General features: G+C 43.7%; 1 protein-coding gene across 1 annotated transcript in view; it reads right to left on the bottom strand.

Annotated features, from left to right (window-relative positions):
• Positions 1-18,226, bottom strand: part of PUS7L (pseudouridine synthase 7 like) — a 103,367-nt gene that overhangs the window by 22,080 nt on the left and 63,061 nt on the right. The window contains exons 2-6 of the mRNA XM_069764736.1: positions 15,801-16,684; positions 15,527-15,686; positions 15,140-15,335; positions 12,909-13,007; positions 9,230-9,311 (exon numbers count right to left, since the gene is read on the bottom strand). Of these exons, the coding sequence (XP_069620837.1) occupies positions 9,230-9,311; positions 12,909-13,007; positions 15,140-15,335; positions 15,527-15,686; positions 15,801-16,668 (1,405 nt within the window). The 5' untranslated portion in view covers positions 16,669-16,684. The remainder of the gene's footprint in view (positions 1-9,229; positions 9,312-12,908; positions 13,008-15,139; positions 15,336-15,526; positions 15,687-15,800; positions 16,685-18,226) is intronic.

Below are 18,226 nucleotides of genomic sequence, written 5' to 3'. Positions count from 1 at the left end.
CTCATGCTATCTCTGATTGTCCTAAGCGCACTAAGCGGTTCGCTAGGTCTGCCACCATTGGTACGGTACAGTCAAAATTTCTTCTGTCCGTTACCTTGATCTGCTCTTTGTCATCGTATTCTGTCATGGCATTTGTGGATTCAGGCGCTGCCCTGAATTTGATGGACTTGGAGTATGCTAAGCGTTGTGGGTTTCTCTTAGAGCCCTTGCAGTGTCCTATTCCATTGAGAGGAATTGATGCCACGCCTTTGGCCAAGAATAAGCCTCAATACTGGACCCAGCTGACCATGTGCATGGCTCCTGCACATCAGGAGGTTATTCGCTTTCTGGTGTTGCATAATCTGCATGATGTGGTCGTGTTGGGGTTGCCATGGCTACAAGCCCATAATCCAGTATTAGATTGGAAATCCATGTCGGTGTCCAGCTGGGGTTGTCAGGGGGTACATGGTGATGTTCCATTTCTGTCAATTTCGTCATCCACCCCTTCTGAGGTTCCAGAGTTCTTGTCTGATTACCGGGATGTATTTGATGAGCCCAAGTCCGATGCCCTACCACCGCATAGGGATTGTGATTGTGCTATCAATTTGATTCCTGGTAGTAAATTCCCAAAAGGTCGACTGTTTAATTTATCCGTGCCTGAGCACGCCGCTATGCGCAGTTATGTGAAGGAATCCCTGGAGAAGGGGCATATTCGCCCGTCATCGTCACCATTAGGAGCAGGGTTCTTTTTTGTAGCCAAGAAGGATGGTTCGCTGAGACCTTGTATAAATTACCGCCTTCTAAATAAGATCACGGTTAAATTTCAGTACCCCTTGCCATTGTTATCTGATTTGTTTGCTCGGATTAAGGGGGCTAGTTGGTTCACCAAGATAGATCTTCGTGGTGCGTATAATCTGGTGCGAATCAGGCGAGGAGATGAATGGAAAACTGCATTTAATACGCCCGAGGGTCATTTTGAGTATCTAGTGATGCCATTCGGACTTGCCAATGCTCCATCAGTGTTTCAGTCCTTTATGCATGACATCTTCCGAGAGTACCTGGATAAATTCCTGATTGTGTACTTGGATGACATTTTGATCTTCTCGGATGATTGGGAGTCTCATGTGAAGCAGGTCAGAACAGTTTTTCAGGTCCTGCGTGCTAATTCTTTGTTTTTGAAGGGATCAAAGTGTCTCTTTGGTGTGCAGAAGGTTTCATTTTTGGGGTTCATCTTTTCCCCTTCTACTATCGAGATGGATCCTGTTAAGGTCCAAGCCATCCATGATTGGACTCAGCCGACATCTCTGAAAAGTCTGCAAAAGTTCCTGGGCTTTGCTAATTTTTATCGTCGCTTCATCTGCAATTTTTCTAGTATTGCCAAACCATTGACCGATTTGACCAAGAAGGGTGCTGATTTGGTCAATTGGTCTTCTGCTGCTGTGGAAGCTATTCAAGACTTGAAGAGTCGTTTTTCTTCTGCCCCTGTGTTGTGTCAACCAGATGTTTCTCTTCCGTTCCAGGTCGAGGTTGATGCTTCTGAGATTGGAGCAGGGGCTGTTTTGTCGCAGAGAGGTTCTGATTGCTCAGTGATGAAACCATGCGCTTTTTTTCCAGGAAGTTTTCGCCTGCTGAGCGAAATTATGATGTGGGCAACCGAGAGTTGCTGGCCATGAAGTGGGCATTCGAGGAGTGGCGTCATTGGCTTGAAGGAGCTAAGCATCTCGTGGTGGTATTGACTGATCATAAGAACTTGACTTATCTTGAGTCTGCTAAGCGGTTGAATCCTAGACAGGCTCGTTGGTCGCTGTTTTTTGCCCGTTTTGACTTTGTGATTTCGTACCTTCCGGGCTCTAAAAATGTGAAGGCGGATGCTCTGTCTAGGAGTTTTGTGCCCGACTCTCCGGGTTTATTTGAGCCGGCGGGTATCCTCAAGGAAGGAGTAATTGTGTCTGCCATCTCCCCTGATTTGCGGCGGGTGCTGCAAAAATTTCAGGCTAATAAACCTGATCGTTGTCCAGCGGAGAGACTGTTTGTCCCTGATAGGTGGACCAATAAAGTTGTCTCTGAGGTTCATTGTTCGGTGTTGGCTGGTCATCCTGGAATCTTTGGTACCAGAGAGTTGGTGGCTAGATCCTTTTGGTGGCCGTCTCTGTCGCGTGATGTGCGTGTTTTTGTGCAGTCCTGTGGGATTTGTGCTCGGGCTAAGCCCTGCTGTTCTCGTGCCAGTGGGTTGCTTTTGCCCTTGCCGGTCCCGAAGAGGCCTTGGACACATATCTCTATGGATTTTATTTCTGATCTTCCTGTTTCTCAAAAGATGTCAGTCATTTGGGTGGTCTGTGATCGCTTTTCTAAGATGGTCCATCTGGTACCCTTGTCTAAATTGCCTTCCTCCTCTGATTTGGTGCCATTGTTCTTCCAGCATGTGGTTCGTTTACATGGCATTCCAGAGAATATCGTTTCTGACAGAAGTTCCCAGTTTGTTTCAAGGTTTTGGCGAGCGTTTTGTGGTAGGATGGGCATTGACTTGTCTTTTTCCTCGGCTTTCCATCCTCAGACTAATGGCCAGACCGAACGAACCAATCAGACCTTGGAAACATATCTGAGATGCTTTGTTTCTGCCGATCAGGATGACTGGGTGTCCTTTTTGCCTTTGGCTGAGTTCGCCCTTAATAATCGGGCCAGCTCGGCTACCTTGGTTTCGCCATTTTTCTGCAATTCTGGGTTCCATCCTCGTTTCTCTTCAGGACAGGTTGAGTCTTCGGACTGTCCTGGTGTGGATACTGTGGTGGACAGGTTGCAGCAGATTTGGACTCATGTAGTGGACAATTTGACCTTGTCCCAGGAGAAGGCTCAACGTTTCGCTAATCGCAGACGCCCTGTGGGTCCCCGACTTCGTGTTGGGGATCTGGTTTGGTTATCTTCTCGTCATATTCCTATGAAGGTTTCCTCTCCTAAGTTTAAACCTCGTTTCATTGGTCCGTATAGGATTTCTGAGGTTCTTAATCCTGTGTCTTTTCGTCTGACCCTTCCAGATTCTTTTTCCATACATAACGTATTCCATAGGTCATTGTTGCGGAGATACGTGGCACCTATGGTTCCATCTGTTGATCCTCCTGCCCCGGTTTTGGTGGAGGGGGAATTGGAGTATATTGTGGAGAAGATTTTGGATTCTCGTGTTTCTAGACGGAAACTCCAGTATCTGGTTAAATGGAAGGGTTATGCTCAGGAAGATAATTCCTGGGTTTTTGCCTCTGATGTCCATGCTCCCGATCTTGTTCGTGCCTTTCATGTGGCTCATCCTGGTCGGCCTGGGGGCTCTGGTGAGGGTTCGGTGACCCCTCCTCAAGGGGGGGGGGTACTGTTGTGAATTCTGTGGCAGAGCTCCCTCCTGTGGTCACAAGTGGTACTTCGGCTGATTCTCTCTGTGAGCTTCTGTTGGTGGAGGGAAGTGGTACTGCGGCTTCTGAGTTTCCTCCCTCAGGTGATCTGGTGAGGTCGTTAGGTGCTTCTCTACTTAACTCCGCCTGATGCTTTGATCCTGGCTTCCTGTCAATGTTCCAGTGTTGGACTTGCTTTTCCCTGGATCATTCCTGTGGCCTGCTGCTCTGCATAGATAAGTTCTTCTTTGCTATTTGTTTGCTATTTTTTCTGTCCAGCTTGTCTAATTTGTTGCTGGATGCTCTGGGACGCAAAGGGTGTACCTCCGTGCCGTTAGTTCGGTACGGAGGGTCTTTTTGCCCCCTTTGCGTGGTTTTCTTTAGGGTTTTGTGTAGACCGCAAAGTTACCTTTTCTATCCTCGATCTGTTAAGAAAGTCGGGCCTCACTTTGCTGAATCTATTTCATCTCTACGTTTGTCTTTTCATCTTAACTCACAGTCATTATATGTGGGGGGCTGCCTTTTCCTTTGGGGTATTTCTCTGAGGCAAGGTAGGCTTATTTTCTATCTTCAGGCTAGTTAGTTTCTCAGGCTGTGCCGAGTTGCATAGGCAGAGTTAGGCGCAATCCACGGCTGCCTCTAGTGTTGTTTGGAGAGGATTAGGGATTGCGGTCTGCAGAGTTCCCACGTCTCAGAGCTCGTTCTATGATTTTGGGTTATTGTCAGATCACTGTATGTGCTCTGACCGCTATGTCCATTGTAGTACTGAATTGCCTTTCATAACAGTACAGGAAGCCAAAAGTACTAATGATTCTCAATAGAGGGAAAAAAGAAGTTCTGAGACCATTTTTTTTTCTTTGCACTGTGTTTTGCCTTTTTTTTCCCCTAGACATTTGGGTGGTTCAGTACACAGGTGTAGCGATGGACATTAGAAGTCTGTCTTCATTTGTGGATCAGCTCTCGGCAAGAGTACAAAAGATTCAAGACACTATTGATCAGAAAGCTATGTTGGAACCAAGAATTCCTATTCCTGATTTGTTTTTTGGAGATAGAACTAAGTTTCTGAGTTTCAAAAATAATTGTAAATTATTTCTGGCCTTGAAACCTCGCTCCTCTGGTGATCCAGTTCAACAGGTTTTGATTGTTATTTCTTTTTTGCGCGGCGACCCTCAGGACTGGGCATTTTCTCTTGCGCCAGGAGATCCTGCATTGAGTAATATCGATGCGTTTTTCCTGGCGCTCGGATTGCTGTACGATGAACCTAATTCAGTGGATCAGGCAGAGAAAAATTTGCTGGCTCTTTGTCAGGGTCAGGATGAGATAGAGGTATATTGTCAGAAATTTAGAAAGTGGTCCGTGCTCACTCAATGGAATGAATCTGCGCTGGCAGCTATGTTCAGAAAGGGTCTCTCTGAAGCCCTTAAGGATGTCATGGTGGGATTTCCTTTGCCTGCTGGTTTGAATGAGTCTATGTCTTTGGCCATTCAGATCGGTCGACGCTTGCGTGAGCGTAAATCTGTGCACCATTTGGCGGTATTACCTGAGCTTAAACCTGAGCCTATGCAGTGCGATAGGACTTTGACCAGAGTTAAACGGCAAGAACACAGACGTCTGAATGGGCTGTGTTTCTACTGTGGTGATTCCACTCATGCTATCTCTGATTGTCCTAAGCGCACTAAGCGGTTCGCTAGGTCTGCCACCATTGGTACGGTACAGTCAAAATTTCTTCTGTCCGTTACCTTGATCTGCTCTTTGTCATCGTATTCTGTCATGGCATTTGTGGATTCAGGCGCTGCCCTGAATTTGATGGACTTGGAGTATGCTAAGCGTTGTGGGTTTCTCTTAGAGCCCTTGCAGTGTCCTATTCCATTGAGAGGAATTGATGCCACGCCTTTGGCCAAGAATAAGCCTCAATACTGGACCCAGCTGACCATGTGCATGGCTCCTGCACATCAGGAGGTTATTCGCTTTCTGGTGTTGCATAATCTGCATGATGTGGTCGTGTTGGGGTTGCCATGGCTACAAGCCCATAATCCAGTATTAGATTGGAAATCCATGTCGGTGTCCAGCTGGGGTTGTCAGGGGGTACATGGTGATGTTCCATTTCTGTCAATTTCGTCATCCACCCCTTCTGAGGTTCCAGAGTTCTTGTCTGATTACCGGGATGTATTTGATGAGCCCAAGTCCGATGCCCTACCACCGCATAGGGATTGTGATTGTGCTATCAATTTGATTCCTGGTAGTAAATTCCCAAAAGGTCGACTGTTTAATTTATCCGTGCCTGAGCACGCCGCTATGCGCAGTTATGTGAAGGAATCCCTGGAGAAGGGGCATATTTGCCCGTCATCGTCACCATTAGGAGCAGGGTTCTTTTTTGTAGCCAAGAAGGATGGTTCGCTGAGACCTTGTATAAATTACCGCCTTCTAAATAAGATCACGGTTAAATTTCAGTACCCCTTGCCATTGTTATCTGATTTGTTTGCTCGGATTAAGGGGGCTAGTTGGTTCACCAAGATAGATCTTCGTGGTGCGTATAATCTGGTGCGAATCAGGCGAGGAGATGAATGGAAAACTGCATTTAATACGCCCGAGGGTCATTTTGAGTATCTAGTGATGCCATTCGGACTTGCCAATGCTCCATCAGTGTTTCAGTCCTTTATGCATGACATCTTCCGAGAGTACCTGGATAAATTCCTGATTGTGTACTTGGATGACATTTTGATCTTCTCGGATGATTGGGAGTCTCATGTGAAGCAGGTCAGAACAGTTTTTCAGGTCCTGCGTGCTAATTCTTTGTTTTTGAAGGGATCAAAGTGTCTCTTTGGTGTGCAGAAGGTTTCATTTTTGGGGTTCATCTTTTCCCCTTCTACTATCGAGATGGATCCTGTTAAGGTCCAAGCCATCCATGATTGGACTCAGCCGACATCTCTGAAAAGTCTGCAAAAGTTCCTGGGCTTTGCTAATTTTTATCGTCGCTTCATCTGCAATTTTTCTAGTATTGCCAAACCATTGACCGATTTGACCAAGAAGGGTGCTGATTTGGTCAATTGGTCTTCTGCTGCTGTGGAAGCTATTCAAGACTTGAAGAGTCGTTTTTCTTCTGCCCCTGTGTTGTGTCAACCAGATGTTTCTCTTCCGTTCCAGGTCGAGGTTGATGCTTCTGAGATTGGAGCAGGGGCTGTTTTGTCGCAGAGAGGTTCTGATTGCTCAGTGATGAAACCATGCGCTTTTTTTCCAGGAAGTTTTCGCCTGCTGAGCGAAATTATGATGTGGGCAACCGAGAGTTGCTGGCCATGAAGTGGGCATTCGAGGAGTGGCGTCATTGGCTTGAAGGAGCTAAGCATCGCGTGGTGGTATTGACTGATCATAAGAACTTGACTTATCTTGAGTCTGCTAAGCGGTTGAATCCTAGACAGGCTCGTTGGTCGCTGTTTTTTGCCCATTTTGACTTTGTGATTTCGTACCTTCCGGGCTCTAAAAATGTGAAGGCGGATGCTCTGTCTAGGAGTTTTGTGCCCGACTCTCCGGGTTTATTTGAGCCGGCGGGTATCCTCAAGGAAGGAGTAATTGTGTCTGCCATCTCCCCTGATTTGCGGCGGGTGCTGCAAAAATTTCAGGCTAATAAACCTGATCGTTGTCCAGCGGAGAGACTGTTTGTCCCTGATAGGTGGACCAATAAAGTTGTCTCTGAGGTTCATTGTTCGGTGTTGGCTGGTCATCCTGGAATCTTTGGTACCAGAGAGTTGGTGGCTAGATCCTTTTGGTGGCCGTCTCTGTCGCGTGATGTGCGTGTTTTTGTGCAGTCCTGTGGGATTTGTGCTCGGGCTAAGCCCTGCTGTTCTCGTGCCAGTGGGTTGCATTTGCCCTTGCCGGTCCCGAAGAGGCCTTGGACACATATCTCTATGGATTTTATTTCTGATCTTCCTGTTTCTCAAAAGATGTCAGTCATTTGGGTGGTCTGTGATCGCTTTTCTAAGATGGTCCATCTGGTACCCTTGTCTAAATTGCCTTCCTCCTCTGATTTGGTGCCATTGTTCTTCCAGCATGTGGTTCGTTTACATGGCATTCCAGAGAATATCGTTTCTGACAGAGGTTCCCAGTTTGTTTCAAGGTTTTGGCGAGCGTTTTGTGGTAGGATGGGCATTGACTTGTCTTTTTCCTCGGCTTTCCATCCTCAGACTAATGGCCAGACCGAACGAACCAATCAGACCTTGGAAACATATCTGAGATGCTTTGTTTCTGCCGATCAGGATGACTGGGTGTCCTTTTTGCCTTTGGCTGAGTTCGCCCTTAATAATCGGGCCAGCTCGGCTACCTTGGTTTCGCCATTTTTCTGCAATTCTGGGTTCCATCCTCGTTTCTCTTCAGGACAGGTTGAGTCTTCGTACTGTCCTGGTGTGGATACTGTGGTGGACAGCTTGCAGCAGATTTGGACTCATGTAGTGGACAATTTGACCTTGTCCCAGGAGAAGGCTCAACGTTTCGCTAATCGCAGACGCCCTGTGGGTCCCCGACTTCGTGTTGGGGATCTGGTTTGGTTATCTTCTCGTCATATTCCTATGAAGGTTTCCTCTCCTAAGTTTAAACCTCGTTTCATTGGTCCGTATAGGATTTCTGAGGTTCTTAATCCTGTGTCTTTTCGTCTGACCCTTCCAGATTCTTTTTCCATACATAACGTATTCCATAGGTCATTGTTGCGGAGATACGTGGCACCTATGGTTCCATCTGTTGATCCTCCTGCCCCGGTTTTGGTGGAGGGGGAATTGGAGTATATTGTGGAGAAGATTTTGGATTCTCGTGTTTCTAGACGGAAACTCCAGTATCTGGTTAAATGGAAGGGTTATGCTCAGGAAGATAATTCCTGGGTTTTTGCCTCTGATGTCCATGCTCCCGATCTTGTTCGTGCCTTTCATGTGGCTCATCCTGGTCGGCCTGGGGGCTCTGGTGAGGGTTCGGTGACCCCTTCTCAAGGGGGGGGGTACTGTTGTGAATTCTGTGGCAGAGCTCCCTCCTGTGGTCACAAGTGGTACTTCGGCTGATTCTCTCTGTGAGCTTCTGTTGGTGGAGGGAAGTGGTACTGCGGCTTCTGAGTTTCCTCCCTCAGGTGATCTGGTGAGGTCGTTAGGTGCTTCTCTACTTAACTCCACCTGATGCTTTGATCCTGGCTTCCTGTCAATGTTCCAGTGTTGGACTTGCTTTTCCCTGGATCATTCCTGTGGCCTGCTGCTCTGCATAGATAAGTTCTTCTTTGCTATTTGTTTGCTATTTTTTCTGTCCAGCTTGTCTAATTTGTTGCTGGATGCTCTGGGACGCAAAGGGTGTACCTCCGTGCCGTTAGTTCGGTACGGAGGGTCTTTTTGCCCCCTTTGCGTGGTTTTCTTTAGGGTTTTGTGTAGACCGCAAAGTTACCTTTTCTATCCTCGATCTGTTAAGAAAGTCGGGCCTCACTTTGCTGAATCTATTTCATCTCTACGTTTGTCTTTTCATCTTAACTCACAGTCATTATATGTGGGGGGCTGCCTTTTCCTTTGGGGTATTTCTCTGAGGCAAGGTAGGCTTATTTTCTATCTTCAGGCTAGTTAGTTTCTCAGGCTGTGCCGAGTTGCATAGGCAGAGTTAGGCGCAATCCACGGCTGCCTCTAGTGTTGTTTGGAGAGGATTAGGGATTGCGGTCTGCAGAGTTCCCACGTCTCAGAGCTCGTTCTATGATTTTGGGTTATTGTCAGATCACTGTATGTGCTCTGACCGCTATGTCCATTGTAGTACTGAATTGCCTTTCATAACAATTAGGTGTATAAATGTAAGCAGATACAAAAATACAGAAAATATTACGTAAATAAGCATATTTTACACACACTGTATTTAGTGCTTACCGGTTTGGGAAAAATATCTTTTTGCTTTATTTACAGGATCATCACTTTCTTCAGGGATAAAAAACAATTTGATAGCCTTTGTCTGGAAATTAAAGTTTTCATTTTAATGAATGGTCCATTATTATCAATTTATCAATTACACAGAATTAAAATGAAAACCAATTACTAAATAAATTAGATGACTTTGTAACTGGAGAACTAAAGAATCTGTTGTACAGCTTTAGACACTGTGAAACATACCCATATTTACGAAGTAGCACCTCCTTCCGCTTTTTTTGAACATAAAATATAAAAAGACTTTTTATAAGATGCAATGTCAGACTAAATTCAGAACTCAACAAAGTGCATTCATTACAATTATGATATTCAATGAATGCAGATCTAATGGCACAACAAAACCATCAATAAAAAATCTGATCTAACAAAAACATTACTGTTATGTATTTTACTCTCTTATATAGCACCATTAATTCCACAGCACTTTACAGAGATCACCATCACTGTCCCCATTGGGGATAACAATCTAAATTCCCTATCAGTATGTCTTTGGAGTGTGGAAGGAAACCGGAGAACCCGGAGGAAAACCAGACAGACATGGGGAGGTCATACAAACTCTTTACAAATGTTGTTCTTGGTGGGATTGGAACCCAGGACTCCAGCGCTGCAAGCAAGGCTGTGGAGCCCGAGTCAGAGTCAGTCAGTGTTCATTTTGTTAGAGTCAGAGTTGGTATAAAATGGACCGACTCAGACTCCTAAATTATATAATAAATTGAGTACAGTTGTTCAATGCAGTATGAGATGAATGTTTTTATAACAATTTGGGAAAGTTCTGAAATGTCCTATAAATGTCTGCTCTGTTCTTGATCTAAGGATCTAGGCTTTTAGTTGAGATGAATCTGTGCTGCACTTAAGTACATGCTCAGTAGTGAAGCTCCTCTCCCAGTGCTGTGGAGTCAGGAGTTGGAGTCAGGGACATTGTGGAGTCGGAAGTTTGGCTTCACGACTCCACAGCCCTTGGGGAGTGCTAACCACTGAGCCACACTGTCCATCTCTTTGGATGTGTTCTGCATACACAATTTTGCAACCTAATCCAAGTTTCAGATTTTTTTCTTGTGGGAGTGTCCCTCCCTGTTATACATGCTGGATATGAGGTCTGCGTATATCCAGGATACTGCTGTCTGCACTTGCTTTCATGTAACATCACGGCTCCAGTACTATACATTCTCCTGCATGTGCTTTCCTCCTTGTCTCTAGCCTGTTTTCTCTACTCTACATAAGGTCTCCTTCACACATCAGTGTCTCTGATATGTGTGGTAACAGTTTTCACACGTACCTGAGACACTTACACATGTAGACCCGTTATAATCTATTGGTTTGGGCACATTCATGTGTGTTCACACAAACCGTGTGCAAAACAGGTAGTCATGTCCGTTTACTCCGGCAGCACGGTCCGTAAAACGTCCCGTACACCTGCTTACTGATGACACGCGGATGACATCTGTGTGTCATCAGTGTGATACGTACCAGCGCCTGGGGAAAGCAGTACAATTAGCGCTATTCCCAGGCGCCGAGTGCTGAATACAGCTCTCATCATTGTTGCCTGGTCTCCCTCCGATCAGTGAGACCAGGCGACGCAGATGGGAGCTGGAGTCAGCACCCACTGACTGTGTATAGCGTGTGTAAAATATATAATTCAATTTAAAAAAACGGTGTGAGGTCCCCCTTCATTTTCAAAACCAGCTGAGGGAAACCTGACGGCTGGGGACTGATGTTAATATTCTGGGAGAGGCCAATAGCCTTAAAGGTTCTCAAGCTATTAATATCAGCTCATAGCTGTTTGCTTAGCCATTACTAGATATTATAGGGGAGACCCTCTCCAAAAAATTATGTGGGGTCGCCCCTTTATTTACTTACCACCAAAGGCTAAACAGACAGTTGCGGGCTGATAGTAATAGTCTAGGAAGGGGCCATGCATATTGCCCCCACCCAGACTAAGAACATCATCCCTCAGCCGCTCCAGAAATGGTGCATCCATTAGATGCTCCAAATCTGGAGCTTAGCCTCCACTCTTCCCACTTGACCTGGTGGGGTTGATGGCAGCTGTTTTATGTTTGCTGACATCAAGCCCATGTGTTAGTAATGAACAAATGTCTATCAGACACCCCCACTACTAACCCCATAGTCCAATTTAATAAAGACACAGAAAGAGTAAGGCCCTTTAATTGAAATAAACACCCATTTATTCAACAAAAAATAAAAAAGTAAAGTTATACTCACCTTTATGCCAATAACCCATTAATGCCCATGTCCCACGAAGATCTGGATGGTTTGGTGAGAGTTTATATAAGTGACCCAACCGCTCACCTCACCAGCAGGAACACATTGAGCTGAGTGTGAGAAGTGCTGTCTGTGACCGGCCGGCAGTCGCCTTAATGACGTCACTACCGGTTGCCTGCAGGCGTGTTCTCATGCTCAGCTCAGTTTTTCAGCTGGCGTGGTGAGCGGTCGCACCACTGATGCGACCGCTCACCATACCATCAGGATCGTTGTGGGACATGGGCATTAATGGATTATTGGTGGAAAGGTGAGTATAACTTTTCTTTTTTCTTGAATAAATGGATACAAGAGGGTGTGAGAAGTTTTTATTTCAAATAAAGGACTTTATTCTGGCTGTTTATTAAAATATGACTATGGGGTTTGTAATGGAGGCATTTGATAAACACTTCTCCATTACTAACCTATGGGCTTGATGTCAGCTGACAATTAAAAGCTGACATCAACCCCAGGAATATTACCCCACTTGCACCAGGGCAAGTGGGAAGAGGCTAAGTGCCAGATTTGGATGCATCTAATGCATGCGCCGTTTCTGAGGCTGCTGAGGGCTGATGTTCTTAGTCTGGGAGCAGGCCAATATCTATGGCCCCTTCCTATGCTATTAATATCAGCCCACAGCTGTCTGTTTAGCCTTTGCTGGTTAGTAGATATAAGAGTACTCCACATCATTTTTTTTTTTTGGGGGGGGGAAGGGGGTGATCTCACTATAATAAACAGTAAAGCCTAAGCAAACAGCTCTGAGCTGTTATTAATAGCATAGGAACCTTTATGGCTATTGCCCCCTTGCCAGAATATTAACATCAGCTCCCAGCCATTGGCTTTCAAACAGATGATTAGGAAAATGAAGGGAACACCACGCCGTTTTTTTTTTTAATTTATTTTATTCACGCAATACACTGATGGCGGTGCTGACTACAAGTTTTATCAGTGTTGCCAGAGAGATTAGGTGACATTGATGAATTTTGCATTCTGCGCCTAGGAACAGCACTATATGCTTTTCCCAGGCACCGGTATGTGTCACATTGATACAGCACATGGAAGGCACACAGATGTCACAAGTATGACACAGATATGTAACACACGGACAGCACCAGTACTGTTTTTTCCAGTACCGGAAATATCAGGATGCATGAAAGAGGCCTAAGACTTTAAAAACTTTCGTCCATAGACTCTGGAGATATGGGTACAACTTCCCCCTTCCCTCCTGGTATGTCTGACACTGAGAGAAGGGAAGAGGGAGCAGAGAGAGTTGTCAGGAGCATGAACTCTAATTTGCATCAGCTTTAAAAAAACAGAGCTAGGTAAAAGAGTTACAGAAATTCAACAGCAGCAAGATGGTACATACCATTTCTTCTTTCAGTAAAGCCAATCCAATCTTATGTGACTGCATGTTTTGCCCTTTCCCAAATCTTTGTGGTCCATAATAGTTTATAAAGCCTCTTTTCTGAAATGATAGAAAAACAAAAGATATTCTGTAACACAAACAAATAACTGTAATGGCTTATCAAATGTGATTTCATCCAAACAAAAGAATTTTCATGTACCCCTTTGTGTTCTGGCCACTATTTGGAATTATTTTGAAGGCTTCAGAGATACTTAGTAAAATAACTTCAGTGTGTCAAATATGTTAATAAGAAAGACATCATGTGAAAAAAAGGGAAGGCCTTACTAAAAACACAAGTTAAAATTAAAACTGTAGCACTGCAAAAGTCTGTAAGTTATCCTTGGCTAAAGCAATCTGGACTACCAATTTAGGACTACCTAACCTAAACAAAACCTTTGACAAATCTACACATTTTTGTGTTATATATAGTACTAAACACAATATTTTTCTAATTCTACACACTATAAAAAAGTAAAACTATCTGCATCTCACTCAGTTATAAGTGACAGTCAAAACTAAAAAATTTCAATAGCACTCCCCATGGGTTGTAAAATAATCAAAAAGTTTTTTTACTCCACAAGGGGAATTGCAAGAGGTGCCGTGTGCACAGCACAGACGCACGGCACCTCTTGCAATTCCCCTTGTAAGTCCACCTCTGACACCTTGTAATATGGATGTATAGATATGGTTTGTTACCTATAGCATACCACTATAATAGTGGTGAGTGCTGAATGTGGCTCATGGGATTCATTGTAAGTATAGACTGTGCATACTGATTGGAATCTGGGATTTCATAATTTTCTATACATGGGCTCTGTTTAAGCAGCACGGTCTCAGTTAGGCCTTATTGTGACTCACAAGAGTATATAGTTAGTTTTGCATACCTTTCTGAGTCCATGTCTAATAGTGATCATTTTGCCCGTATGCTTATTGGCAGTACAGAGTTAGTCATGTGCTTTGGGGAATAGGGTCTTGTGTACCTTGTATTAGCACATTAGATTATATAGGACTATGTAATTATACTTGTAATGTCTAGATTACATTTATAGGCAATTCTTGCATGCCAATCCTACTCATATTTTGATACTGCGAGGTGCTCATTGTGCTATTTCTGTGTTTGTTGTGTTTTTATTATGTCGTTCTCTAGATGTATATTGTCTCATGGCATTTTATTGATATATGATATTTAATAAAGTTTTTCATTTTTTAGTTCTAGTGTATATACCTTTATTTCCCCATGCATATAAGGGAAATCTTGTTCTATAAAGTATTGTTAAGGTATTTAATATTTTTGGGACTCATGTTTTTCATCAGCTTTTTAGTACATGTAATAACTAAAGATGGGAGAATCGATTCGCAGGACTCTGGCCTGTTTATCTCCTTACCTCTCAGCATTACTGGGCTCTTCTTCTGACCAGCCAGGCTGTGGCAATGTCTTCACTGTGGCGTGATGCACACACAATGCCACACCAGTCTGGAATAAAGAGCATGGAGAGGTAAGGAGACTCGGAGGCCTCTCATCCAGCAGTCAGAGATTTTAGAACTAGACGATACAACAGAGTCTTGCAAATTGAATCTTCTTTATCTAGTGATAACCAAAGTAGACCACAATGTAAGAAATGCCGGTTCCCTGAAAAATGCCCACAGGAAAATTGCCCACATGAAAAATGCCCACAGGAAAAATGCCCACAGGAAAATTGCCGACACGGAAAATTGCCGACACGGAAAATTAAATTGATAGAAATGGAGACCATCACTTTATAGGGGGCCAAAAATATCACACAATAATGGTATAAGGGACCAAAGAATATATTCACTAGCAAACAAGCTAACAAAAGCAGTAAAAAAGCTAGAAACAAGATATAACAACTGTGATAAGATAGTATTGGACAGATGCAAATACATTTTCAAGCAACACTCAACAAAAAAAGTAATGTTGACTGAATGACTCCAGCGCAAGTTTGTGTGTTTCGCTCTGGCTTTGTCAGGGGGGGAAAGAAAGTAGACTAAGGTAGCTATTGGACTAGATTTACTACAATCAATTTCTCTACTGCAACTAGTAGAAGTAAACAGCAATGAAAGACCTTATAGCTTTTAATTACTATATTAACGCTATTGCTCAATAATAGTTCTGTCAGATTTATTATAAGTTAGAGATGTTAGAGAAAGTTCACTTGTGCCACTCAACATACCTTGACGTTATGTGCTGCCTCATCAACTCTCTTCTTCAGGTCGTCCGTTTTATCACGAATGTGACATCTTACGTCTCTCACAATAATGGTGAAATGGTTTCCACTTAACTGAGCAAGATGTAAGTGCTGGTTAGTTGGGTGTACATTATAAATCTTCATCCCCTTTTTTTCTAGTAATCCTTCTGCTTCACGTAGCCTGAAGAAAAAATTCTAAACAGATAAATAGTGTAAAGTGACTGGAGCTTTAGCTATGTCGCATGTGATCTCGAGATCAAATTGCCGTAGACTAGACAATAAGGATTGCTGAAAGCATAATGTACATCTTGAAGTAATATTCTTAAAATGATCATATGCAAATAATATAGAAAAAGAAGAAAAATATTGCACCTCTCTGGAGTAACTTTCTTCACAACCACCGACTGGTACGTGATGGCTTTCTTATCTTTAATACCAGCATAGCTAAAGTCTGAAGGGAGGACTCCTAGTGAAGAGGCCAAGTATCCAAGAGCTTCAAGAGTTTCCAGGTTCTCTTTCTCAAGAGTAAAAGCTAAAAAAAAATTAACATTTTTATATTATAAAATGATGGAAAAAAATACACATTTTCCAAAATTGACGATGTGGTCCTGCGTGCTGAAAATCACAGCAGCGGAGTAACTCCTACCTGTAAATATCTCAGCATTTTCCTCTGATCGGTGTCTCTTTCCAGATGAGCCCTTCCTCTCCCTGAATCTTACAGTTATGCACACTTTCTGTAGTCCATCAGCGCCTTTCTCGGAAAAGGACTTGGTTTCAACCAGCTTCCCGAATCTTTTACTGATGAAATGATGCACAGATGTCCTATGTTCTTTACACACATCTGGAAGAAATGTAAACCTGGAGTCTTCTACTTTTGCATCTAAAAAGGTAAAGAATTTGTCTGCCTCCTCTTCAGACGTCAGCAAGGAAAGCTCTTGGTAATCCTGGTTTGGTTTTACGAGAACCTCAGTGCTTCTGGTAAAAGTAAGGAGGAATGGGAATGTCTGACGCACGGCACTGTGGAGACTGGCTCTGACATTTTTGTCCGGAAATAGGCCCAAAGAAAGTTCACAATGCTCACCTCTGGATTCATTCGTATTGAAGGCAGATCTTACCGACGAAGCAAGGTTAAAGAGGGACTCTTGTATATCTAGACACAACAAAGTGTTAAGCACGTTATATTGGTCTTCCTCACAACTGGGAAGCTCCTCATCCTCAAGAACATTGTCAACTTTTTCAATCACAGCCTCACATTTATCACTGGAAGCTCCATCAGCTTTGTCTTTAGTCTTAGCAGGATTTGGGCAGAGTTTGGCTTTTTTGAGGTTTTGTTCATTACTTTGCTGTGTTTGTAATTCTTCAGTTACTCCCGTGTAAACTTCTGTAACGAGTTGACCATTGATATCAATTTCTGTTACCACAAAGTCAGCTGGAGAATGTTTAATGGTTCCATAAAAGCCAGTGTGATCACTGATATAGGAAAGAGAGCCAAGGCCCAGGGGTCTTTCCTCCATTTTATTAATAAACAATCTAAAACCAGAAAAATAAAGTTAAGAATGATCGATAAATACTGAGAAATGCTAGAATATAGCCCTCAAGTTAAAAGATTTGTAACACCCTCATTGCCATTGCCATGAAGAGTCTTGTGGTTTTTTTGTAAATTTGCATAGTGGTATCATGTGACTTAAGATCAGCATATGATTGGTTTGTATACCTGTATGTACTCAACTTCATGTTAAAGCACCACTGCAGTGTTATTTTTTATTCCAGTGCTGAAGTGGTGCCACTAACTTAAGATCCCTGCCTCTACCCGTGTTTTCCCAAAAATAACACAGGGTCTTATATTATTTTTTGGACCGAAAAATGAGCTATAGCTTATTTTCAGGGGGTGTCTTATATTTTTACATGAACTGTGCCACAGCAATTGGTGGATGTTTATACTATCAAGAAAAGCGGAATCAGGAAAAAAAGTATCCAGTTACCATACCGGTATATGGTACAAGTAAAAATGTTAATCAGATGTACGGTATTCACAAATTAGGTAAAGCCATGATTAAATTATAAAGTAGTCCTCTTGTTCTTAACCTTTTGTGATATTTAATACAAGTGATATCCTTTTATAATTTATTCATGGCTGTATATCATTTGATGAATACTCCACTCAGGGTTATTACAGTAATTTATATGGTCATTTCTTTTCCTATTTATTTGTTGTATGTGGTGCCATCTACTGGCTAAATACATACAGTATTTATAATTGAATTTCCATTTTTAAATGTATTATTCTCTGTTTACTATTTAGCCCCCAAAGAAACCAGACCCCCCCCCCCAAAAAAAAAGAAATGCACTTACTAGACCCTAAACAATAGAGTTGGCAAGTGAATGGGCTCTCACACACAAATCTGCATTGCTGTCAGGGCTCCTTGCATTCACAGCGATTTGGCTCCCTCTGCTGGCCAGAAGCAGTATCACATGCGTATCATCCCTCCTGGGACTCATCGGGGATATAGCAGCCAGGATGGAGGACTCAGGCTACTTTCACACTAGCGTTTTCTGCAATCCGTCACAATGCGTCGTTCTGCAGAAAAAACGCATCCTGCAAAAGTGCTTGCAGCATGCGTTTTTTCCCCCATAGACTTGTATTGACAACGCATTTGCGACGGATTGCCACACATCGCATCCGTCGAGCGACGGATGCTTCGTGCTTCTGCGGACCGTCGGGAGCAAAAAACGCTACATGTAACGTTTTTGCTCCTGACGGACCGCTTTTTCCGACCGCGCATATGCGGCCGGAACTCCGCCCCCACCTCCCCGCACCTTACAATGGGGCAGCGGATGCGCCGGAGAAATGCATCCGCTGCCTCCATTGTGCAATGCGCTAAACGCTAGCATCGGAATCTCTCCCCGACGCATTGTGACGGGGAGATTCCGACGCTAGTGTGAAAGTAGCCTCAGCTACATCAGACAGTATATGTGGCACCCCAGGAGTTTGGTTGCCACAGTGGCATTGCCTTCCTCAGGGGGGGGGGTGCCATGCCTGGAAGCAAGAGGGATCTCCTTAGCAGGTAATCC

The sequence above is a fragment of the Ranitomeya imitator genome, chromosome 4, assembly GCF_032444005.1.
Source record: "Ranitomeya imitator isolate aRanImi1 chromosome 4, aRanImi1.pri, whole genome shotgun sequence".
NCBI classification, from domain to species: domain Eukaryota; kingdom Metazoa; phylum Chordata; class Amphibia; order Anura; family Dendrobatidae; genus Ranitomeya; species Ranitomeya imitator.
The sequence above is the reverse complement of the archived record's forward strand: the minus strand, read 5'-3'. Positions and strand labels throughout refer to the sequence as shown.